This window comes from Tachyglossus aculeatus, chromosome X1, assembly GCF_015852505.1.
Source record: "Tachyglossus aculeatus isolate mTacAcu1 chromosome X1, mTacAcu1.pri, whole genome shotgun sequence".
NCBI classification, from domain to species: Eukaryota; Metazoa; Chordata; class Mammalia; order Monotremata; family Tachyglossidae; genus Tachyglossus; species Tachyglossus aculeatus.
The window spans coordinates 119,124,256-119,142,159 of NC_052101.1; the positions used below are offsets into that span (position 1 = coordinate 119,124,256).

The 17,904-nt window shown below is 43.1% G+C and overlaps 1 protein-coding gene across 1 annotated transcript in view; it reads right to left on the reverse strand.

The window, feature by feature from the left end:
- Positions 1-17,904, reverse strand: part of CPAMD8 (C3 and PZP like alpha-2-macroglobulin domain containing 8) — a 120,850-nt gene that overhangs the window by 55,627 nt on the left and 47,319 nt on the right. Inside the window, exons 23-28 of the mRNA XM_038771803.1 lie at positions 17,214-17,367; positions 16,855-16,997; positions 9,359-9,410; positions 7,765-8,063; positions 6,979-7,204; positions 5,874-6,050 (exon numbers count right to left, since the gene is read on the reverse strand). Coding sequence (XP_038627731.1) covers positions 5,874-6,050; positions 6,979-7,204; positions 7,765-8,063; positions 9,359-9,410; positions 16,855-16,997; positions 17,214-17,367 — 1,051 coding nt within the window. The remainder of the gene's footprint in view (positions 1-5,873; positions 6,051-6,978; positions 7,205-7,764; positions 8,064-9,358; positions 9,411-16,854; positions 16,998-17,213; positions 17,368-17,904) is intronic.

The following is a 17,904-nucleotide window of genomic DNA, read 5'->3' on the forward strand; positions in this document are numbered from 1 at the left end:
TGTGTTTACCAACTCTACTGCATTCTCCCAAACACTAAATTCAGTGCTCTGTACACCATAAAACATTCGATAATTACCACTGCTTGAGTTCCATTTTTTTTTTCCAATTGTGTCTTCTACCTCTACAGTAGTTTCCCATGCATTTAGTACAGTAGTCTGCACACATTAGGTGCTGAATAAATACTACAAATTGATTGGCTTGATCAAACCACACTCATGAATGGCTCAAAGTAAGAGTTGCTATGGTACCTCATTTTTAGACTCTTCTAATATAATGACACTTCAATGTACTAGTGATAATGAGGAGGCAGGCAATCAGGAAAAGAAACCAGAGTGTCTCAACATTCTAGTCATGTCCACCCTCACCTCCCTTAGCATTAATATAGTTCATTCCTATACTTGGCACTTATGTTAGTGATAATGAGGAGGCAGGCAATCAGGAAGAAACCAGAGTGTCTCAACATTCTAGTCATGTCCACCCTCACCTCCCTTAGCATTAATATAGTTCATTCCTATACTTGGCACTTACGTCCGTGTGTATATTTTATTTGCTTATTCAATTACTTGTTCAGCTATTTTCACCCTGAGACATTTGTATGACTTCCTGCTTATCCTTTTTATTCTTCCTGCTCCCACTATTTGTAAACTATTTTTGTCCACCCCCATTAGATTGTAAACTCATGGGAGGATAGTGATTGTGAGTCTTGCTTTGTTGTACTCTCCCAAGCGCTTTGGACAGAACTTAGCACTCACTAGGTGCTTAATAAATACCCCATAAAAAAAATTAAAAGCAATGGTGGCCTAATCAAAATAGATGATCCCAGAACACCAAACTACCATCCATTTGGCTTTACTCAATAGGTTAGGTTGGATCTTAGTAATAGGTGAAATGCATTTACTGCTTGATAATGGGATTTTAAAATGTCCAGGGGCCACAAACCCCTTGAGAACAAATTTAAAATGGAGGAGACATCCATCAAACACAAGCAGAATGGAATGGGTCTGAGAGACATCAGGCGCCTGGTTAATCCTCCTGCCCACAAGGCCATTTTTTATTTCACTGTGCATGACATTTTTATGAGAATGGATTTACTTTTTCATTTCCAGGTCCTGAGCGACTTCCCTGGCATCTGCGAAAAAAGCACCCAAAACTCTCCAATCACTTCACTCTCCTCCCTTAGCAATATCTCACAACTCCTTCAGACATCCATGTCCTCTACATACCTGCCTCATTCCATTTTTAATCTCTCCTGCCACCGATGACTCCTATGGTCCTGGTATCTCTACAATGTCCAAGGAAGATTTTACAGTGGGTATCAGACTGCTATTAAACCTCTCCCCTTCATGCAAATAACAAGCTTTCTCCTGCCAATAACATGCCTTCCTCATTTTTCTTGGCTTCTGGGCAGTCTCTGCTGTAGTTAGTCATTCTAATTTCTCTGGCAATCTCAGCACTCCATTGGTTCTTAAGCTTTTCCTCTCCTATGTCTTCGCTCTTTTCTCCGACAACTCATTTATCATCACCTGTAAGTATTTGTTGAGGGCCTACAATGTGCTGAATGCTTTTCAGTTAATCAGAATATAGAGAAGATAAGGTACCTGCCCTCAAGGGACCTATATTTTAAACTTAAAAATCCCAAGTCCTATTAAGGTTACATGATAGAGACCAAGGTTTTTTTTATACTGCTAAGTTTGTAATGAGGAGTTTATGGCTCCCTGTGGGAGGAGAGGCTGCTGAAAAACTTAAAAAAAAAGCTGAACTGAAAAATAGAGGACTTCTATCAGTGAGAGGATACTTAGCTCCAAGCAAAGTGATAAAAGTAATGTGCATTAATGTGTGGATAAGAGAATGATGGAACCATCACTCTGAATAAATAAGAAAGTACTACAGACTGCTCTGGAATACTATTTTCCACCTTAACGATAAACCCCCTAGGCAAGCAAGAAAGCTTCGGGCAGTGAAATTAAAAGTTTAATCAAAAGACAAATATATTTTGGCATTCTTCTAACTTTACAGCAATTCCTGGTTGCTGTGGTCTCTCTCAATTTGTGTGTGAATACCATATTGCCCTAGATGACGAGTGGGGTTACAGAACTCTTCCCTCTCAATCTCTTTTTAAGGTTATGCGGGAAATCTGCGCCTTTGCTATGGTACGAAGGGCCAAGAAAATATTGGTCCCCGGATGCCCTTCTTTAATCATACTGCACCAGCTGAAAGGATGGTTTTACAGGTTGCTCAAGAGCCACATCCTCTCACTGATTCCCACAGACAATCCACCTGTTCAATCAATGGTATTTACTGAGTGCTTACTTTGTGCAGAGCACAGTACTATGCACTTGGAAGGGTACAATACAACAGAGTTGGTAGGCATGTGTCCCTGCCCACAATGAACTTATGGTCCACAGGGGGAGACAGACATTACAATAAATAAATAAATTATGGATGTGTACATAAGTGCTGTGGGGCTGAGACTGGGGTGAATATCGAGTTCTTAAAGAGTACAGATCCATGTGCATAGATGATACAGAAGGGAGAGGGAGTAAAAGGGGGGGCTTAATTGGGAAAAAGCCCCTTGGAGGAGATGTGATTTTAATAAGGCTTTGAAGGGAGGGGAGAGTGAGGGTCTGTCAGATATGAAGGGGGATGAAGCTAGCAAGGGTTCGGCGGCGAGATAGAGGAGATCGAGGTGCAATGAATAAGTTGGTGTTAGAAGAGTGAAGTGTGCAGACTGGGAAATTGGCCAGGTAAAGTAAGAGGGGGCAAGCTGTTTGAGTGCTTTAAAGCCAATGGTGAGGAGTTTCTGTTTGATGTGGAGGGGCATGGGCAACCACTGGAGGTTCTTGAAGAGTGGGGAGACATGGACTGAATGGTTTTTGAGAAAAATGATCTGGGCAGCAGTGTGAAACATGGATTGAAGTGGGGAGAGACAGGGGACAGGATTTGGTGACAGACTGAATAGGTGGGTTGAATGAAAGAGGTGAGTCAAAGGTAAAGCCAAGGTTATGGACTTGTGAGACAAGGAGGATGGTGGTGGTGTTTACAGTGGTGATAAAGACAGGGTTTGGGTGGGAAGATGAGGAGTACTGTCAAGTTTGAGGTGTCGGTGGGACATTACAAGTAAAGATATCCTGAAAGAAGGAGGGAATGCGAGACTGCAGAGAAGGAGAGGGGCCAGAGCTGGAGAAATAGATTTTGGAATCATTGACACAGAGATGGTAGTTGAGGACATGGGAGTGGATGGGTTCCTCAAGGCAATTGGTGTAGATGGAGAATAGAAGCGGACCCAGAACTGAACCTTGAGGGGCTCCCACTTTTAGAGGCAGAGGAGGAACCTGTGAAAGAGACAAAGAAGGAGTGGTCAGAGAGATATGAGGAGAATGAGGAAAGGGCAGTGTCAGTAAAGCCAAGGTTGGATAATGTTTCAAGGAGAAAGGGGTGGTCCAAAGTGTTGAAAGGCAGCTGAGAGGTCGAGGAGGATTAGCATGGAGTAGAGGCCGCTGGGTTTGGCAAGAAGAAAGTTGTTGGTGACCTAAGAGAGGGCAGTTTCCATGGAGTGAAGGGGGCAGAAATCAGATAGGAGGGGATCAGAGGAGAGAGCTGGAGGAGAGGAAGAGGAGACAGTGGGTGCACAGAACTCACTCAAGGATCCTGAAGATGAATGGTAGGAAGGGGATGGGACGATAACTGGAGGGAACCGTGGGGTCCAAGGGGGAACGGCACTTGGGAGAAGGGATACATGAGCCTGTTTGAAACAGTGTGGAAGAATCAATCAATCAATCAATCATATTTATTGAGCACTTACTGTGTGCAGAGCACTGTACTAAGCGCTTGGGAAGTACAAATTGGCAACATATAGAGACAGTCCCTACCCAACAGTGGGCTCACAGTCTAGAAGGGTGAGACAGAGAACAAAACCAAACATATTAACAAAATAAAATAAATAGAATAGATATGTACAAGTAAAATAAATAAATAGAGTAATAAATATGTACAAACATATATACATATATACAGGTGCTGTGGGGAAGGGAAGGAGGTAAGACAGGGGGATGGAGAGGGGGACGAAGTGGAGAGGAAGGAGGGGGCTCAGTCTGGAAAGGCCTCCTGGAGGAGGTGAGCTCTCAGTACGGCCTTGAAGGGAGGAAGAGAGCTAGCTTGGCGGATGGGCAGAGGGAGGGCATTCCAGGCCAGGGGGGATGACGTGGGCCAGGGGTCGACGGTGGGACAGGCGAGAACAAGGCACGGTGAGGAGATTAGCGGCAGAGGAGCGGAGGGTGCGGGCTGGGCTGTAGAAGGAGAGAAGGGAGGTGAGGTAGGAGGGGGCGAGGTGATGGACAGCCTTGAAGCCGAGGGTGAGGAGTTTCTGCCTGATGCGCAGATTGATTGGTAGCCACTGGAGATTTTTGAGGAGGGCAGTAACATGCCCAGAGCGTTTCTGGACAAAAACAATCCAAGCAGCGGCGTGAAGTAATGGAAGAAGCCACTGGAAAGTGAACCATTGAAGATGGTGGTCGGGGTGGGGGGTGGGCAAGTGTTCTAATAAGGCACGAAGGGATGAGGTCAGAGGCACAGGTGAAGGGAGGAGTTTTTGAGAGGAGGTGGAGATCTCCCCTTGACATACAGCTGGGAAAGATGGGAAAGTCAAAGAAGGGGCAGGAGGAGGGAGGGACTGGAGAAGATTGGGGAAATTTTAGGGAGATCATGCCTGATAGTTTCAATTTTATCAGTGAAGTACATTGAGATGCAACTCTCTGATCTGTGTGTGTTTTGGAGGAGGCAATGGCGGCAGCAGGATTTTTTAGGCACAATGCCCATTTAAGTGACTCTAAGGCTGTTGAACCTGCTACCTCAGTGATATTTTCTGGTGTTTCCACAGTAACGGGAGGCTGGGGCGTTATCCAATAATCTCGAAGGAATTCACCAAATAGCAGGATTACTGTCCATAAAGACATAAACTCTCTAGACAATAAGCCTGCTGTGGGCAGGGAGTGTTACTGTTTATTGTTGTATTGCACTCTCCCAAGTGCTTAGTACAGTGCTCTGCACACAGTAAGTGCTCAATAAATATGACAATGAATGAATGAGTGAAGGCTCATTTCCTTCATGGAACCCTTTTTAAATCACCTTGCATTTACCAATCTCAACTCTCTCACATTGTATTTGGCTCTGTGCATAAAAACCAATCCAGAGAACTTGCTCAGTGGAGTGAGAATTCAGCCAATATAAAGAGAATTATATTAATCAAAAAAACGTGCATTCAGTGGCAGTGCTAAAGAAAATGCCACTTGGGAACAGCTCAGGAAGAGGCAGCAGGTACTACTACCAGTAATTTGGTTACCCTCTCCCCTTTGAGTGACCCAAGTAGTCCCCCCAGAAGCAGCGTGGCTTAGTGGATAAAGCCCGGGCTTGGAAGTCAGAGGTCGTGGATTCTAATCCCAGCTCTGCCACTTGTCTGCTATGTGACTCTGGGCAAGTCACTTAACTTCTTTGTGCCTCAGTTACCTCGTCTGTAAAATGGGGGTTAAGACTGTGAGCCCCACTATGGGCAACTTGATTTCCTTGTATCTACCCCAGTGCTTAGAACAGTGCTTGGCACACAGTAAAAACTTAAATACCATCATTATTATTGTTATTATTATCTTCTGTTTTAAGACATTTCTCTGCCTCTTAGTCTGTGCCAAAGGAGAAAACATCTATTGGTTTTAAAACCAAATGCCAAAACTATTCCAATTTATTCCCCTGATGGCCATACACTTTCTGAATAAGCTGAGTTTACTTTCTCTGATTTCCAGGGCCTATTGCACGTTGGAAGTCAGCCAACATGAGAGAACAGTTTGTGAAAGCACCAAGGGATGTTGAACACCCAGAATACCTTGCACCAAATAATCTGTAGCTTCATTCTCCACCTCAGGACTGAGTTGTCTAGTTTTCTGAAGATATTTTAGAACAAAAACATTGGGAGCAAAATGGATCATGTTTTGTTCTCCGCATCCAAATGGTAGTCGCAGAAGGTTGTCTAGATGGTTCAGTGTTGGCCCCATGACATCTCCTAATGGAAACACGACAGATAAAGGCTAAGCAGCAGCATGGCCTAGTGGAAAGAGAACGGGCCTAGGAGTCAGAGGACCTGGGTTCTAATCCCAGCTCTGCCACTTGTCTGTTGTGTGAGCTTGGGCAAATCATTTCACTTCTCTGAGCCTCAGTTACCTCATCTGTAAAATGGGGATTAAGATTGTAAGCCCCATGTGGGATATGGACTGTATCCAACCTGACTAGCTTGTACCTACCCCAGCGCTTAGTACAAGGCTTGGCAACATAATGAACGCTTAACAAATGTTACAATAATTATTATTAAATACTTGTTCCTTGCCCCTCAGTCTCAGGGCACTAGCTCGCCCTTGAGTTTGACTTCATGAAATTGGTGGAACATAAGGAAGTTATGTTTGGAAAGGCTCCTAAAGCAATTAGGATAAAACACAACTGAGAAATCCTGAAATCGGTTTGAAAAAATGTTGTGTGCCTTCTTTTCCTTTAAAAAAAAAAAACCCCAAACTTAAAAGGTCAGGACTTTACTGTCTTCAGTGAGGCATTTTCAGTGTCTGTCATTTCTTGATTTCCACCCAAAGTGTCTGCACTGAAGAAAGCACCAGAACTGAGGCTTTTGCTTTCTTCAAATGAAGGACTAACTCAGTGATTCTTTCAAAATACCTTTAACCTAACTGCAGTCAAGTTTCAGGGACAAAATGTGCTTCCAGTTTGTTATGAGAGTCCCAGACCTTTTCAGACAGGGGTGGGCAATGAAGTCCTGGCCTACAGGCCCACAGAGCGGCAATCAACCGAAAACAGGCAAATAGAGCACATTCGTCCAACTGAAAGAAGGAAGGGCTAACTTGGGATTTCTACCCGCTGAGGGACACCTTGTTTGGACCCAAGGAAGCGTTGTGTGACTGTGGTGTTTCTTAAGCAGTTTTGAATACCTATTATTGAAGCCGTTGCTCTTTCTGACCCCGGAATCACATTAAGAGGAACCCCAAGGGTAAATGCCTCATTGTGGTTTTCGTCCGTCTCCTCTTTCCTCCAGATTTTATACTCTCCCATGGAGCCCCATCCTGTTGAGAATCCAATGTACTTCACTTCTGGCTGCTTGGGGATGCTCCATTCCACTATGAGAGACTCATTGGAGGGCTGAATCCCATGACCAACCTGGAAAGAAACAAAGAGGCTACTAACTCCAGTCAGGAAACGCAACCAATACTTGGCTCGGCTTTTCCGTCTCCGGGCTGCATTGAAAGCCTTTTCCTGACAGACAAACAATTACACTCTTCAGAAATAAATACTTTGGAAAACTTCATCCCATGAGCTAACTCTCACTAGATTACAGTGCAAATTAGGAAGATGTTTCTTAGCGACTTATTTGGATCATTTGTAGAATTCTTGCAGATTCAACCTAGCCCAGCATGGGTCTCTGGGAAGCAGTAAGGAGCTATTTTCAGGGAAGCGATAAATTAAAAAGGATTCATGACTAAAAATGGCCAAAAAGAAATGTTTTGCTCTCGTGGTTACTAGTCCCCTTTAGGGAAATAAAACCCAAAAAAATTATTGCGACCTTTGCCAGTCCCCTCTCCCCACCTTTCTATTTTTGGATTGGGAGCCCCCTGGGGGCCAGGGACCGTGCTTAATTCCCACCTGGGAAGTCTTTCCCAGTGCTTAGTACAGTGCGCGGCACACAGAAAGCATTTAATAAATATTATCACTACTCCTACCTGAATAATTCCATTTTTCCAGCTGATCCAAAAGGTCCGGAATTCATCCCAAGAAAGGATTCCAACCGTGTCTGCGCTGGTCACTGGCTCCCCCATTTTACTTGTGGAAATCCATGTTTTGGCATTCTGATATCCACCAATAACAATCTCTGTCATCTCTGCCATGTCATGGGGGCCGGAGGATAGGGCAAAATGAGCATCATTGTGGGCTTTGACAGCTACATCAAAGTGAGTCATGCGTAATGGCTTCTGAACGTACTGGTACTCGTACTTGTTAGGCGTAGAAATGTGAATTTTCTCTAGTCAGAAAAAAAATTGAAAGGAATTCTATGAGACTACAATCTGTACTGTCAGCTCGGGTACAGCCGCATTACCGAGGCATGCTTGCTCTTAACTCACACGGAACAATTCATGAGCCTGTTGGGTACGGTTTGTCTCTGTTGCTGAACTGTACTTTCCAAATGCTTAGTATAGTGCTCTGCACACAGTAAGCACTCCATAAATATGATTAAATGAATGAATGAATGAATCCCAAACACAAACACACGGGGGTTCTCTCTGCAAATGGTCTTTACTGCTACAAAGTCACTAACTTGGCTCTTCTAAAATATTATTCATTCATTCATTCAATCGTATTTATTGAGCGCTTACTGTGTGTGGAGCACTGTACTAAGCACTTGGGAAGTACAAGTCGGCAACGTATAGAGACGGTCCCTACCCAGCAATGGGCTCACAGTCTAGAAGGGGGAGACAGACAACAAAACAAAACATGTAGATAGGTGTCAAAATCATCAGAACAAATAGAATTAAAGCTATATGCACATCATTAACAAAATAAATAGAATAGTAAATATGTACAAGTAAAATGAATAGAGTAATAAATCTGTACAAATATGTATACAGGTGCTGTGGGGAGGGGAAGGAGGTAGGGTGGGGGGGATGGGAAGGAGGAGAGGAAAAAGGGGGCTCAATCTGGGAAGGCCTCCAGGAGGAGGTGAGCTCTCAGTAGGGCCTTGAAGGGAGGAAGAGAGCTAGCTTGGCAGATGTGCGGAGGGAGGGCATTCCAGGCCAGGGGGAGGACATGGGCTGGGGGTCGACGGCGGGACAGGCGAGAACGAGGTACAGTGAGGAGGTTAGAGGCAGAGGAGCGGAGGGTGCAGGCTGGGCTGTAGAAGGAGAGAATCGAGCTTGCTCTACCTGCACCTCTTCCTGATGGCTGGTACCTACACATTACCCCAATGTTTGAGGGGTTAGTTTTCATTTTTTCTTTGAGGTCAAGAAATAGTCAGTATAATAATATTTTCTAACCTAATCAGCAACTGTTGCTAAAAAGGCTCTCAGACTGAGTACAATGCATCTGATTTAACTGCAATTATGCACACATATCGGGAACTCTGAAATGAGTTAAAATGTACATAAGTATTAAGGATAAATCAATTTATACACAGAAGTTACATGGTACAAAATGTTCTTCTCTAGAAATGAGCTAACAAACGCATTCTGAGAAAAAGTAACACATATATACTGAAGGTTATTTCTGTGAAAATGCATCAACGTTTTTGGAATAATAGCTTGACCCAAAACCCAGACTTACCATTGGGACAGAAGAACACACTGTACGTATATTCCCTTGATAACCCTTCTGGCTGCAAAAGGAAAGAAAAATAAAAAGCTGATATGTTTTAGGGTAGCACATAACTGGTACTAAAAAGCAATGTGGCCTAGTGGAAACAGCATGGGTCTGGGGGTCAGAAGCCCTGGATTCTAATCCCGGCTCTGCCCCTTGCCTGCTGACCTTGGGCAAGTCACTTAACTTCTCTGTGCCTCAGTTTCCTCATATGCAAAAAAGTGGTTCAATGCCTGTTTTCCCTCCTATTTAGACTGTGAACTCTGTCCAACCTGGTTGTCTTGTATCTACTCCAGCACTTTAGTACGGTGCTTGGCATAAAGTAAGCGTTCAACAAATACCACAATTATTATTACTATTGTTAATAATGCTCCAAGCTTATGACGTACAGAGTAAGTACTCTATGGCCCCTAAACATATGAGGCCACAATTCTTATAATAATATTTATCACACCAAATTACAGGTGCTACACAGCAAGCAGTAATTCACATGAGAAACCACACCCAATGCCAACTTCTCCCACCTCAAGATACCAGGGTAGGTAGGCAGCCCAAGGGAGTGAGTTCAAACTGAGGTCCAACTCTAGTTCATCCACCTCTATGAAGAGAAACTCCTCCTCATCAGCTTTAAAGCACTCAATCACCTTGCTCCCTCCTACCTCTCCGCACACTTCACTCCGCTAATGCCAACCTACTCACTGTACCTCAATCTTGTTTATCTCACTGCCGACCTCTCGCCCACAACCTGCCTCTGGCCTGGAATGTCTTCCCTCTTCATATCCGACAGATGTGCCTTCAGTAAGGCTTAGAAAGTGGGGAGAGTGAACCTATCCTCCAAGGGGCCTTTCTTGACTAAGCCCTCCTTCCTCTTCTCCCACTCCCTTCTGCCTCACCCTGTCATATTCCCTTTAGTAATTCCCCATCCCAGCCCCACAGCACTTACATACGTCTGTAATTTACTTATTTCTATTAATGTCTGTCTCCCCCTCTAGACTGTAAGCTCGTTGTGGGCAAGGAACGTATCTACAAACTCTGTTGTATTGTGCTCTCTCTAGCACTTAGTATGGTGTTCTGCACAAGTGCTTAGTACAGTGTTCAAGCCCTTAGTACAGTGCTCTGCACAAAGTAAGCGCTCAATAAATATGACTGAATGAATGACCACTCAATAAATATGATTGATTGATTGATAGCTCTGAATTACCACAGGAGAGCCAACCAGGCTCCAGGACATTACTTGATCAAAAAAAAATCCCTGAGTAGCTCGAGTCTTTTCAAGGCTGATTTACAGCAATTTCATCAATCTGGACTGACCCCGTAACGATATCCTTGTATGGGAATTGGCCAGAATACTAAGGTATCAGCATAAACTGAACATATTAGTGCCTACAATGTGCCGAATATCATTGTAGGTGCCTCCGGAACATTCAGTAGTAGTGCAAGATCTGAGTTCTACCTTCGAGGAACTTAAAATCTAATGAGTTGCTCAGAACATCAGCACATCACCTCAATCTAGATCTGTTTCCCTGAGGGAGAATGTAGAGCATTAAATACCAGCCTACGTGGTATGTATTCTTCTGAATATACCAGAGAAAAAACTGAGAAACCCCTGCTCTCCCTACCTTCCTATGTCAGACAGGAACTGTGTCTGATCTGATTACCTTGTATCCCTGCAAGCACATAGTGCTGAACTTGGCACAAAGTGCTTAATAAATGTCATGATTATTATTATGGGTATCTGACTGCCTTTAGAACAGCCAACTACTGCAGCGTTTCATAATTTCTCCTACACGAACATAGCAGACTTGTCCTAAAATTCTTCAAAACATAAACGTTTCCTATCTTTTACTACTGCCTGGACTGTTTTCACTTTGCTTGGGGCAAGGATTACCATTTTAGTAAGAGAAGCAGTGGGGTCTAGTGAAAAGTAGCATGGCCTAGTGGATAGGAGAAGGGGGTTGGGAGTCCGAAGGACCAGGATTCTAATCCCCACTCTGCCACTCATCTGCTATGTGACCTTGGGCAAGTCACTTCACTTCTCTGAGTTACCTCAGTTCTTCTCAGTTACCTCAACTGTAAAATGGGAATTACGACTGTGTGCTCTATTTGGAACAGTGACTGTGTCCAACCCAATTACCTTGTATCTACCCCAGCATTTAGTACAGTGCCTGGCACAGTGCCAGTGCTTAACAAATACCATACAAAACAGCTTCACAGGATTTTTCGGCATACTGTAGCTGGCATCAGCAATGGTTCGGGGGAAATAGATCTTACATAGTAGGTTTTCACTGATTTGTAAACGTTTTCTCATTGGCAAAACTAATACAAAATATTTTACTATGGGGCAAATGGGAGGCATCATGGCTTAAAGGAAAGGGCACGGGACTGCAAGTCAGGAGACCTGGGTTCTAATCCTGCTTTGCCACTTGCCAGCTGGATGATCTTGAGCAAGTCATTTCACTTTGCTGTGCCTCAGTTTCCTCATCTCTAAAATGGGGATTCAATGTCAGTTTTCTCCCCTTCTCAGACTGTAAGCTCCATCTGGTACAGGGATTGTGTCTGGTCTGATTATCTTGCATCTACCTCAATGTTCAGTAAGGTGCCTAGCACCTAGTAAGTCTTTAACAATAATAATTATTATTATGGAACTTGTTAAGAATTTACTATGTGCCAAGCACTGTTCTAAACACTGGGGGGTAGAAAACAGTTAATCAGGTTGGATACAGTCCCTCTCCTACAGGAGGCTCATAGTCTAATTGGAGGGAGTAGGATTGAATCCCTGTTTTACAGCTGAGGTAACTGAGGCACAGAGAAATTAAATGATTTACCCAAGGTCTCACACAGCAGACACAGGGAAGAGCTGGGATTAGAACCCAGATCCTCTGACTTCCAGGCCTGTGCTCTTTCCACTAGGCCGTGTTGCTTCTCTAACAAATGCCACTATTATTAAAAGTGATTACCTGCTTGCCATGCTCTGCACACAGTAAGTGCTCAATAAATATGATTGAATGTAATATTTTTTAGCCCCTATATTAAGCATCCCTCCAAACCCATCTTGTTCTTACTTGAGATTTGCATGTACATTAGCCTGCTTTGTCTGAGGACAGGTTGTATAAACAAAAAAAGCTTCAAGGAATCAACAAAGGATTTTCGATGATTCTTTCCTTCCTGTTTACTTCCTGCCCACATGAAGGAATCATTTACTTTAGCTGCTGAGGACTGAGGAAATACGCATTCTTAATACAATTACATATTCAGCTCAGAAGGACATGATATTGTACATCAACAATTCTCCAAGTAATTTTACACTGGCAACTGGGAATTCGGCACAACGAATGTGTGAATCTAGCTGGGCCAAAGCTCTAATTGAAAACATTTGTAAAATCATCCCTACAGGATAACAACCATTACCCAAGCACAGCTGCAAGGGAAGAAAGAAAGGCTAATTGTAGCTGTGGTATTAAGGCAAGTCTGCATTAGTGAAACTGACATTTTTAAAAGAGAAATTTTCTCTTGGATTTATATAGAGCATTATTTTGGCTAAAGAATTCAAAACACTCCACTCAGGTACTTTATTCATTCTCACAGCAGCAGTGAGGGGGAAGATAATAATCCACGTTTACATGTGGGCAAAGTTGGGTATTCAGACATTAGTGCCCTGCCAACATTTTAATCTCATTCAATATTTTAAGAGTTATCTAAAATTATACAGGCACAAGTTTAATGTAGGATATGAAATTGTCAGCTATTGATTTGTGAGCTATTAACAGAGGTTTCTTAATACAAAAATATTTCATTCTAAAACAAATGCTCTCCATTGAGTGACTTGCAGCTTAAGCTCCTGAAAAGCAGGAAACAGTTAAATATGAACAGCTTTATTGAAAACATATAATTCTATAACCATTAGATTGTAAGTTCCTTAAGAAATCATGTCTTATATTTTTGAACATTCTCCAAGTAATAAATGCAGCAGTCAGCAAACAGGAGTTTGTCGTAGTGGAAAGAGCACGGGCCTGGGCTGAACTGTACTTTCCAAGCGCTTAGTACAGTGCTCTGCACACAGCAAGCGCTCAATAAATGTGATTGATTGAATGAATGAATGAATGAATGAATGGGAGTCAGAGGGCCTGGGTTCTAAACCCTGCTCTGCCACTGGCCTGGTGTGTGTGACCTTGGGAAAGTCACTTAACTTCTCTGTTCCTCATCTTTAAAATGAGGATTGAGTCTGTGAGCCCCACGTGGCACATGGACTCTGCCCAACCTGATTAGCTTTTATCTACATCAGTGTTTAGTACAGTGCATGCAAGTATCGTTTAAGAAAAAAAAGGAGGAGCTCCTATACTGATTAGAAGGAAAAGAAGTGGACAAGATTCACTGGCAACTTTTCTCCTTCACTGCTCTGTCTCTGGCTCCTGGCACTGCTGAGGAGTAAGGGACCCTTGGCTGAAAACAGTAATATTTGTTAATCATTCGATCAACGTATTTAATGAGCACTGTACTAAGTGCTCATTCTCCCCCTTCTAGACTGTGAGCCCACTGTTGGGTAGGGACCGTCTCTACATGTTGCCAACTTGTACTTCCCAAGCGCTTAGTACAGTGCTCTGCACACAGTAAGCGCTCAATAAATACGATTGAATGAATGAAGTGCTTGACAGCATACAATTCAACGGAACTAGTGGACACATTCCCTGTCCATAACGAGCTTACGCTGAAGAAACAGCCAGGCTTAGTGGAAAGAGCATGGGCTTGGGAGTCAGAGGTCGTGGGTTCTAATCCCTGCTCCGCCACTTGACCTTGGGCAAGTCACTTCACTTCATGGTTTGTTTTGTTGTCTGTCTCCCCCTTCTTGACTGTAAGCCTGTTGTTGGGTAGGGACTGTCTCTTTATGTTGCCGACTTGTACTTCCCAAGTGCTTTGTACAGTGCTCTGCACACAGTAAGCACTCAAAAAATACAATTGAATGAATGAATGAATTCTCTGGGTCTCAATTAACTCATCTGTAAAATGGGGATTAAGATTGTGAGCCCCACGTGGGACAACCGGATTACCTTGAATCTACCCCAGTGCTTAGAACAGTGCTTAGCACATAGTAAATGCTTAACAAATACCATCATTATTATTATTTTTATTATGCCAAGCACTGTGCTAAGCTCCAGGGTCGATACAATTCAATTAGATCAGTCTCTGTCCCACACAGAGTTCACAGTCTATGGGGGAGGAAGGTCAGGTATTCAATTCCCATTTTACAGAAGAGGAAACTGAGGTACAGTAAAGTTCAGATCACATCGGCAAGTAGTGGAGCCAGGATTCACTCATTCATTCATTCAATCGTATTTATTAAGTGCTTATTGTGTGCAGAGCACTGTACTAAGCACTTGGGAAAGAACAGTACAACACTAAACAGTGACAATCCCTGCCCACGACAAGCTCACAATCTAGAGGGAGGAATGAAAACCCAGGTCTCTTGACTCCCAGTCCTATGGTCTTTCCACCAGGCCACACTGCTTCTCTATTCTATAGAGAAGCAGCGTAGCTCAGAGGAAAGAGCCCGGGCTTTGGAGTCAGAGGTCAGGGGTTCAAATCCCGGCTCCGCCACTTGTCAGCTGTGTGACTCTGGGCAAGTCACTTCACTTCTCTGGGCCTCAGTTCCCTCATCTGTAAAATGGGGATTAAAACTGTGAGCCCCCCGTGGGACAACCTGATCACCTTGTAACCTCCCCAGAGCTTAGAACAGTGCTTTGCACATAGTAAGCGCTTAATAAATGCCATTATTATTATTATTATTCACTCATTCAATTGTATTTATTGAGCGCTTACTGTGTGCAGAGCACTGTACTAAGCACTTGGAAATTACAATTTGGCAACAAATAGAGACAATCCCTACCCAACAACGGGCTCACAGTCTAGAAGGGGGGAGACTGACAACAAAGCAAGTATACACGCATTGAGACGGTGAGCCTCATGTGGGACATGGACTATGACCAACCTGTTTATTTTGTACTGACCCCAGGGTTTAGTATAGTGCCTGGCACACAGTAAGTGCTTGACAAATACCATAAAATAATTTTAAAAAGCCAGACAGTTTACTTTGCTGGCTGCCTGGGGCCAGGCCCAGTCGCCATCAGAAACAGAAAGGGCAGTGGAGCTGATGCAGTTTCTGCTGGATGTGGAAGGGGACGGGTGACCTGCTTGCCATGGAACTCAAGGCTTTCCACCAACTGTCTCTATTTTGTATACTGGCTCTTTTCCACCTGCTACTATTCCACTACTCCCCAACCCTTCCTCTTTGCTCCTCCGAAGCTCACTCTCCACTCTCCCGTCTCTGACCCCTCACTCACACCCTTCTTCTTGCCTGGAACTCCCTTTCCTCTCAAATCCACCAGACCACAGCTTTTGCCATCTTTAAAAACCTCCTAAAATTCCTCCCCTCCTCCCAGGAAGCTTTTCCCAATTAATTCACAATGCTCCAGTCACATCAGCCCAACACTCACCCTTAATAAGAACAATAATAATAACAATGGTATTTGTTAAGCGCTATGTGCCAAGCACTATCCTAAGTACTGAGGTGGATACAAGTTAATGAGGTAGGACATAGGCCTGCCCCACCAAGGGTTCACAGTTTTAATTTCCATTTTACAGATGAGATAACTGAGGCACAGAGAAATGAAGTGATTTGCCCAAGTTCACACAGCAGACAAGTGGCAGAACCGGGATTAGAACCCAGGTCCTTCTGACTTCTGGGCCCGGCTTTATCCACTGTGCCATGCTGCTTCTAGCCCTTGTGTACTTTATTCCTAACCTCAGCATTTGTGTACATTTGAACACTTTTGTTTAAATATTTCATTTTGGTATTCATCTCTATTTTCAGTTATTTGTGTGTTTTATCCTGATGTTTCTGTACTACTTCCTGCTTATATCCTCGTTCTTCCTCTGGTTTTCACTATTTGGAAACAATTTTTGTCTATCTTCCCTGTTAAACTGTAAACTCCTTGGGGGCAGGGAACATGTGTCGTGCTATTTTTATATTCTCCCAAGCTTAGTACACTGCCTAGCACCTGATACTCCATAAATACCACCAATTAATTTATTGTTTCAATGTTAAGGAATAGTTTGATTTGCTGCAAAGAAATTTTTACAATGGGACAAATTTGAACAAAGAATCAGGTTTCTCATCTATCACTAAGCCAATTCTCTCTGCTCTAGAGAAAGTCTAACAGCTTTCCACAGCACTGAACTCTATGAATTGTTTGACTTTTTGGAACTAGAAGAAATCACAGGTTATGCTACTCTTCAGCGTCCCTTCTAATGCCTATCCCTTTCCATTCTTTTAGGTTTTTGTCACATCAAGTTTAACTTAAGAAAGCTATAAATAGGATTTTGCTCCAAAGCTATTACAGTGGGCTCTGAAAGAAATCTGTGGCACTTATGGTAAGGGCCAAATTAAATACACATGTATATCTTCTTACCTCAATGATTACACTGCTTCTGATGTAATCTATTCCAACTGGAGTCCGTTTGTCAGAGTAATTATCCTCAGAATGTTTGCTGTTTTTTAGGATCTGCATCCCATCTTGACAGCAGTTTGTCTCACCATAAGCAAATGCCTTTGCTAAGAGACCAAGAAAATATACCAATGGCAATTTAAAAGTTTCCAACGTAACCCACGGCACAATTCTTCTAGGGGCCTTAGACATAGGGACCAAACTGTCCAAGTAAGTGCATTCTGACTGTACTTTCCCAAGCACTTAGTACAGTGCTTTGCACATAGTAAGCGCTCAATAAATAAGATTGACTGAATGAATGATATTAGAAAAATCACTATTACCTGTGATATTACTGAGCCCAAGTTCACTGAAGGACAAGACGATGGAGGTGGGTTTGGCTTCTCCTGGGGCCACACACTTCTTTCTTGTTAAATGGTGTTTTCCAGGATGGCCGACAAATTTTATACCCTTTGGAACTGAAATCTTCACATGAACCTGTGTGCATAATTCTTGAATTATAGTACAGAAAAATACTCCTCTGTGTGTACTATCTTTCATGTCAAAACCATAAAAATATTCAACACATTTTACATTCAGGTGACACATGGATTAGTCAAGGGAATGTAATTTACAGGATTTCAAAGGATAAGAATCACTTAGGTGCAATGAAAGTCAATCTAAAAGAATGGGAAGAAAAGCCCCTTCAAGACTGTGAGCCTGTTGCTGGGTAGGGACCGTCTCTATATGTTGCCAATTTGTACTTCCCAAGTGCTTAGTACAGTGCTCTGTACACAGTAAGCACTCAATAAATATGATTGAATGAAAAAAGGAAAATGTCCAGTACCCATACCCCCTGAACTAGATTTCCCATTTTTTCTCCAGTGAAATTTTACCACTGAGAAACTACAAAGCATCGTAAGTGGGAAACTGATATGAAGATTACTTTGATACTAGACTATTTACCAGGTCTCCGGATAATTGAAAGTATTCAAACTCTTTGGTTGCCTAATTTAGAACTTCAGCCCTCTGGGA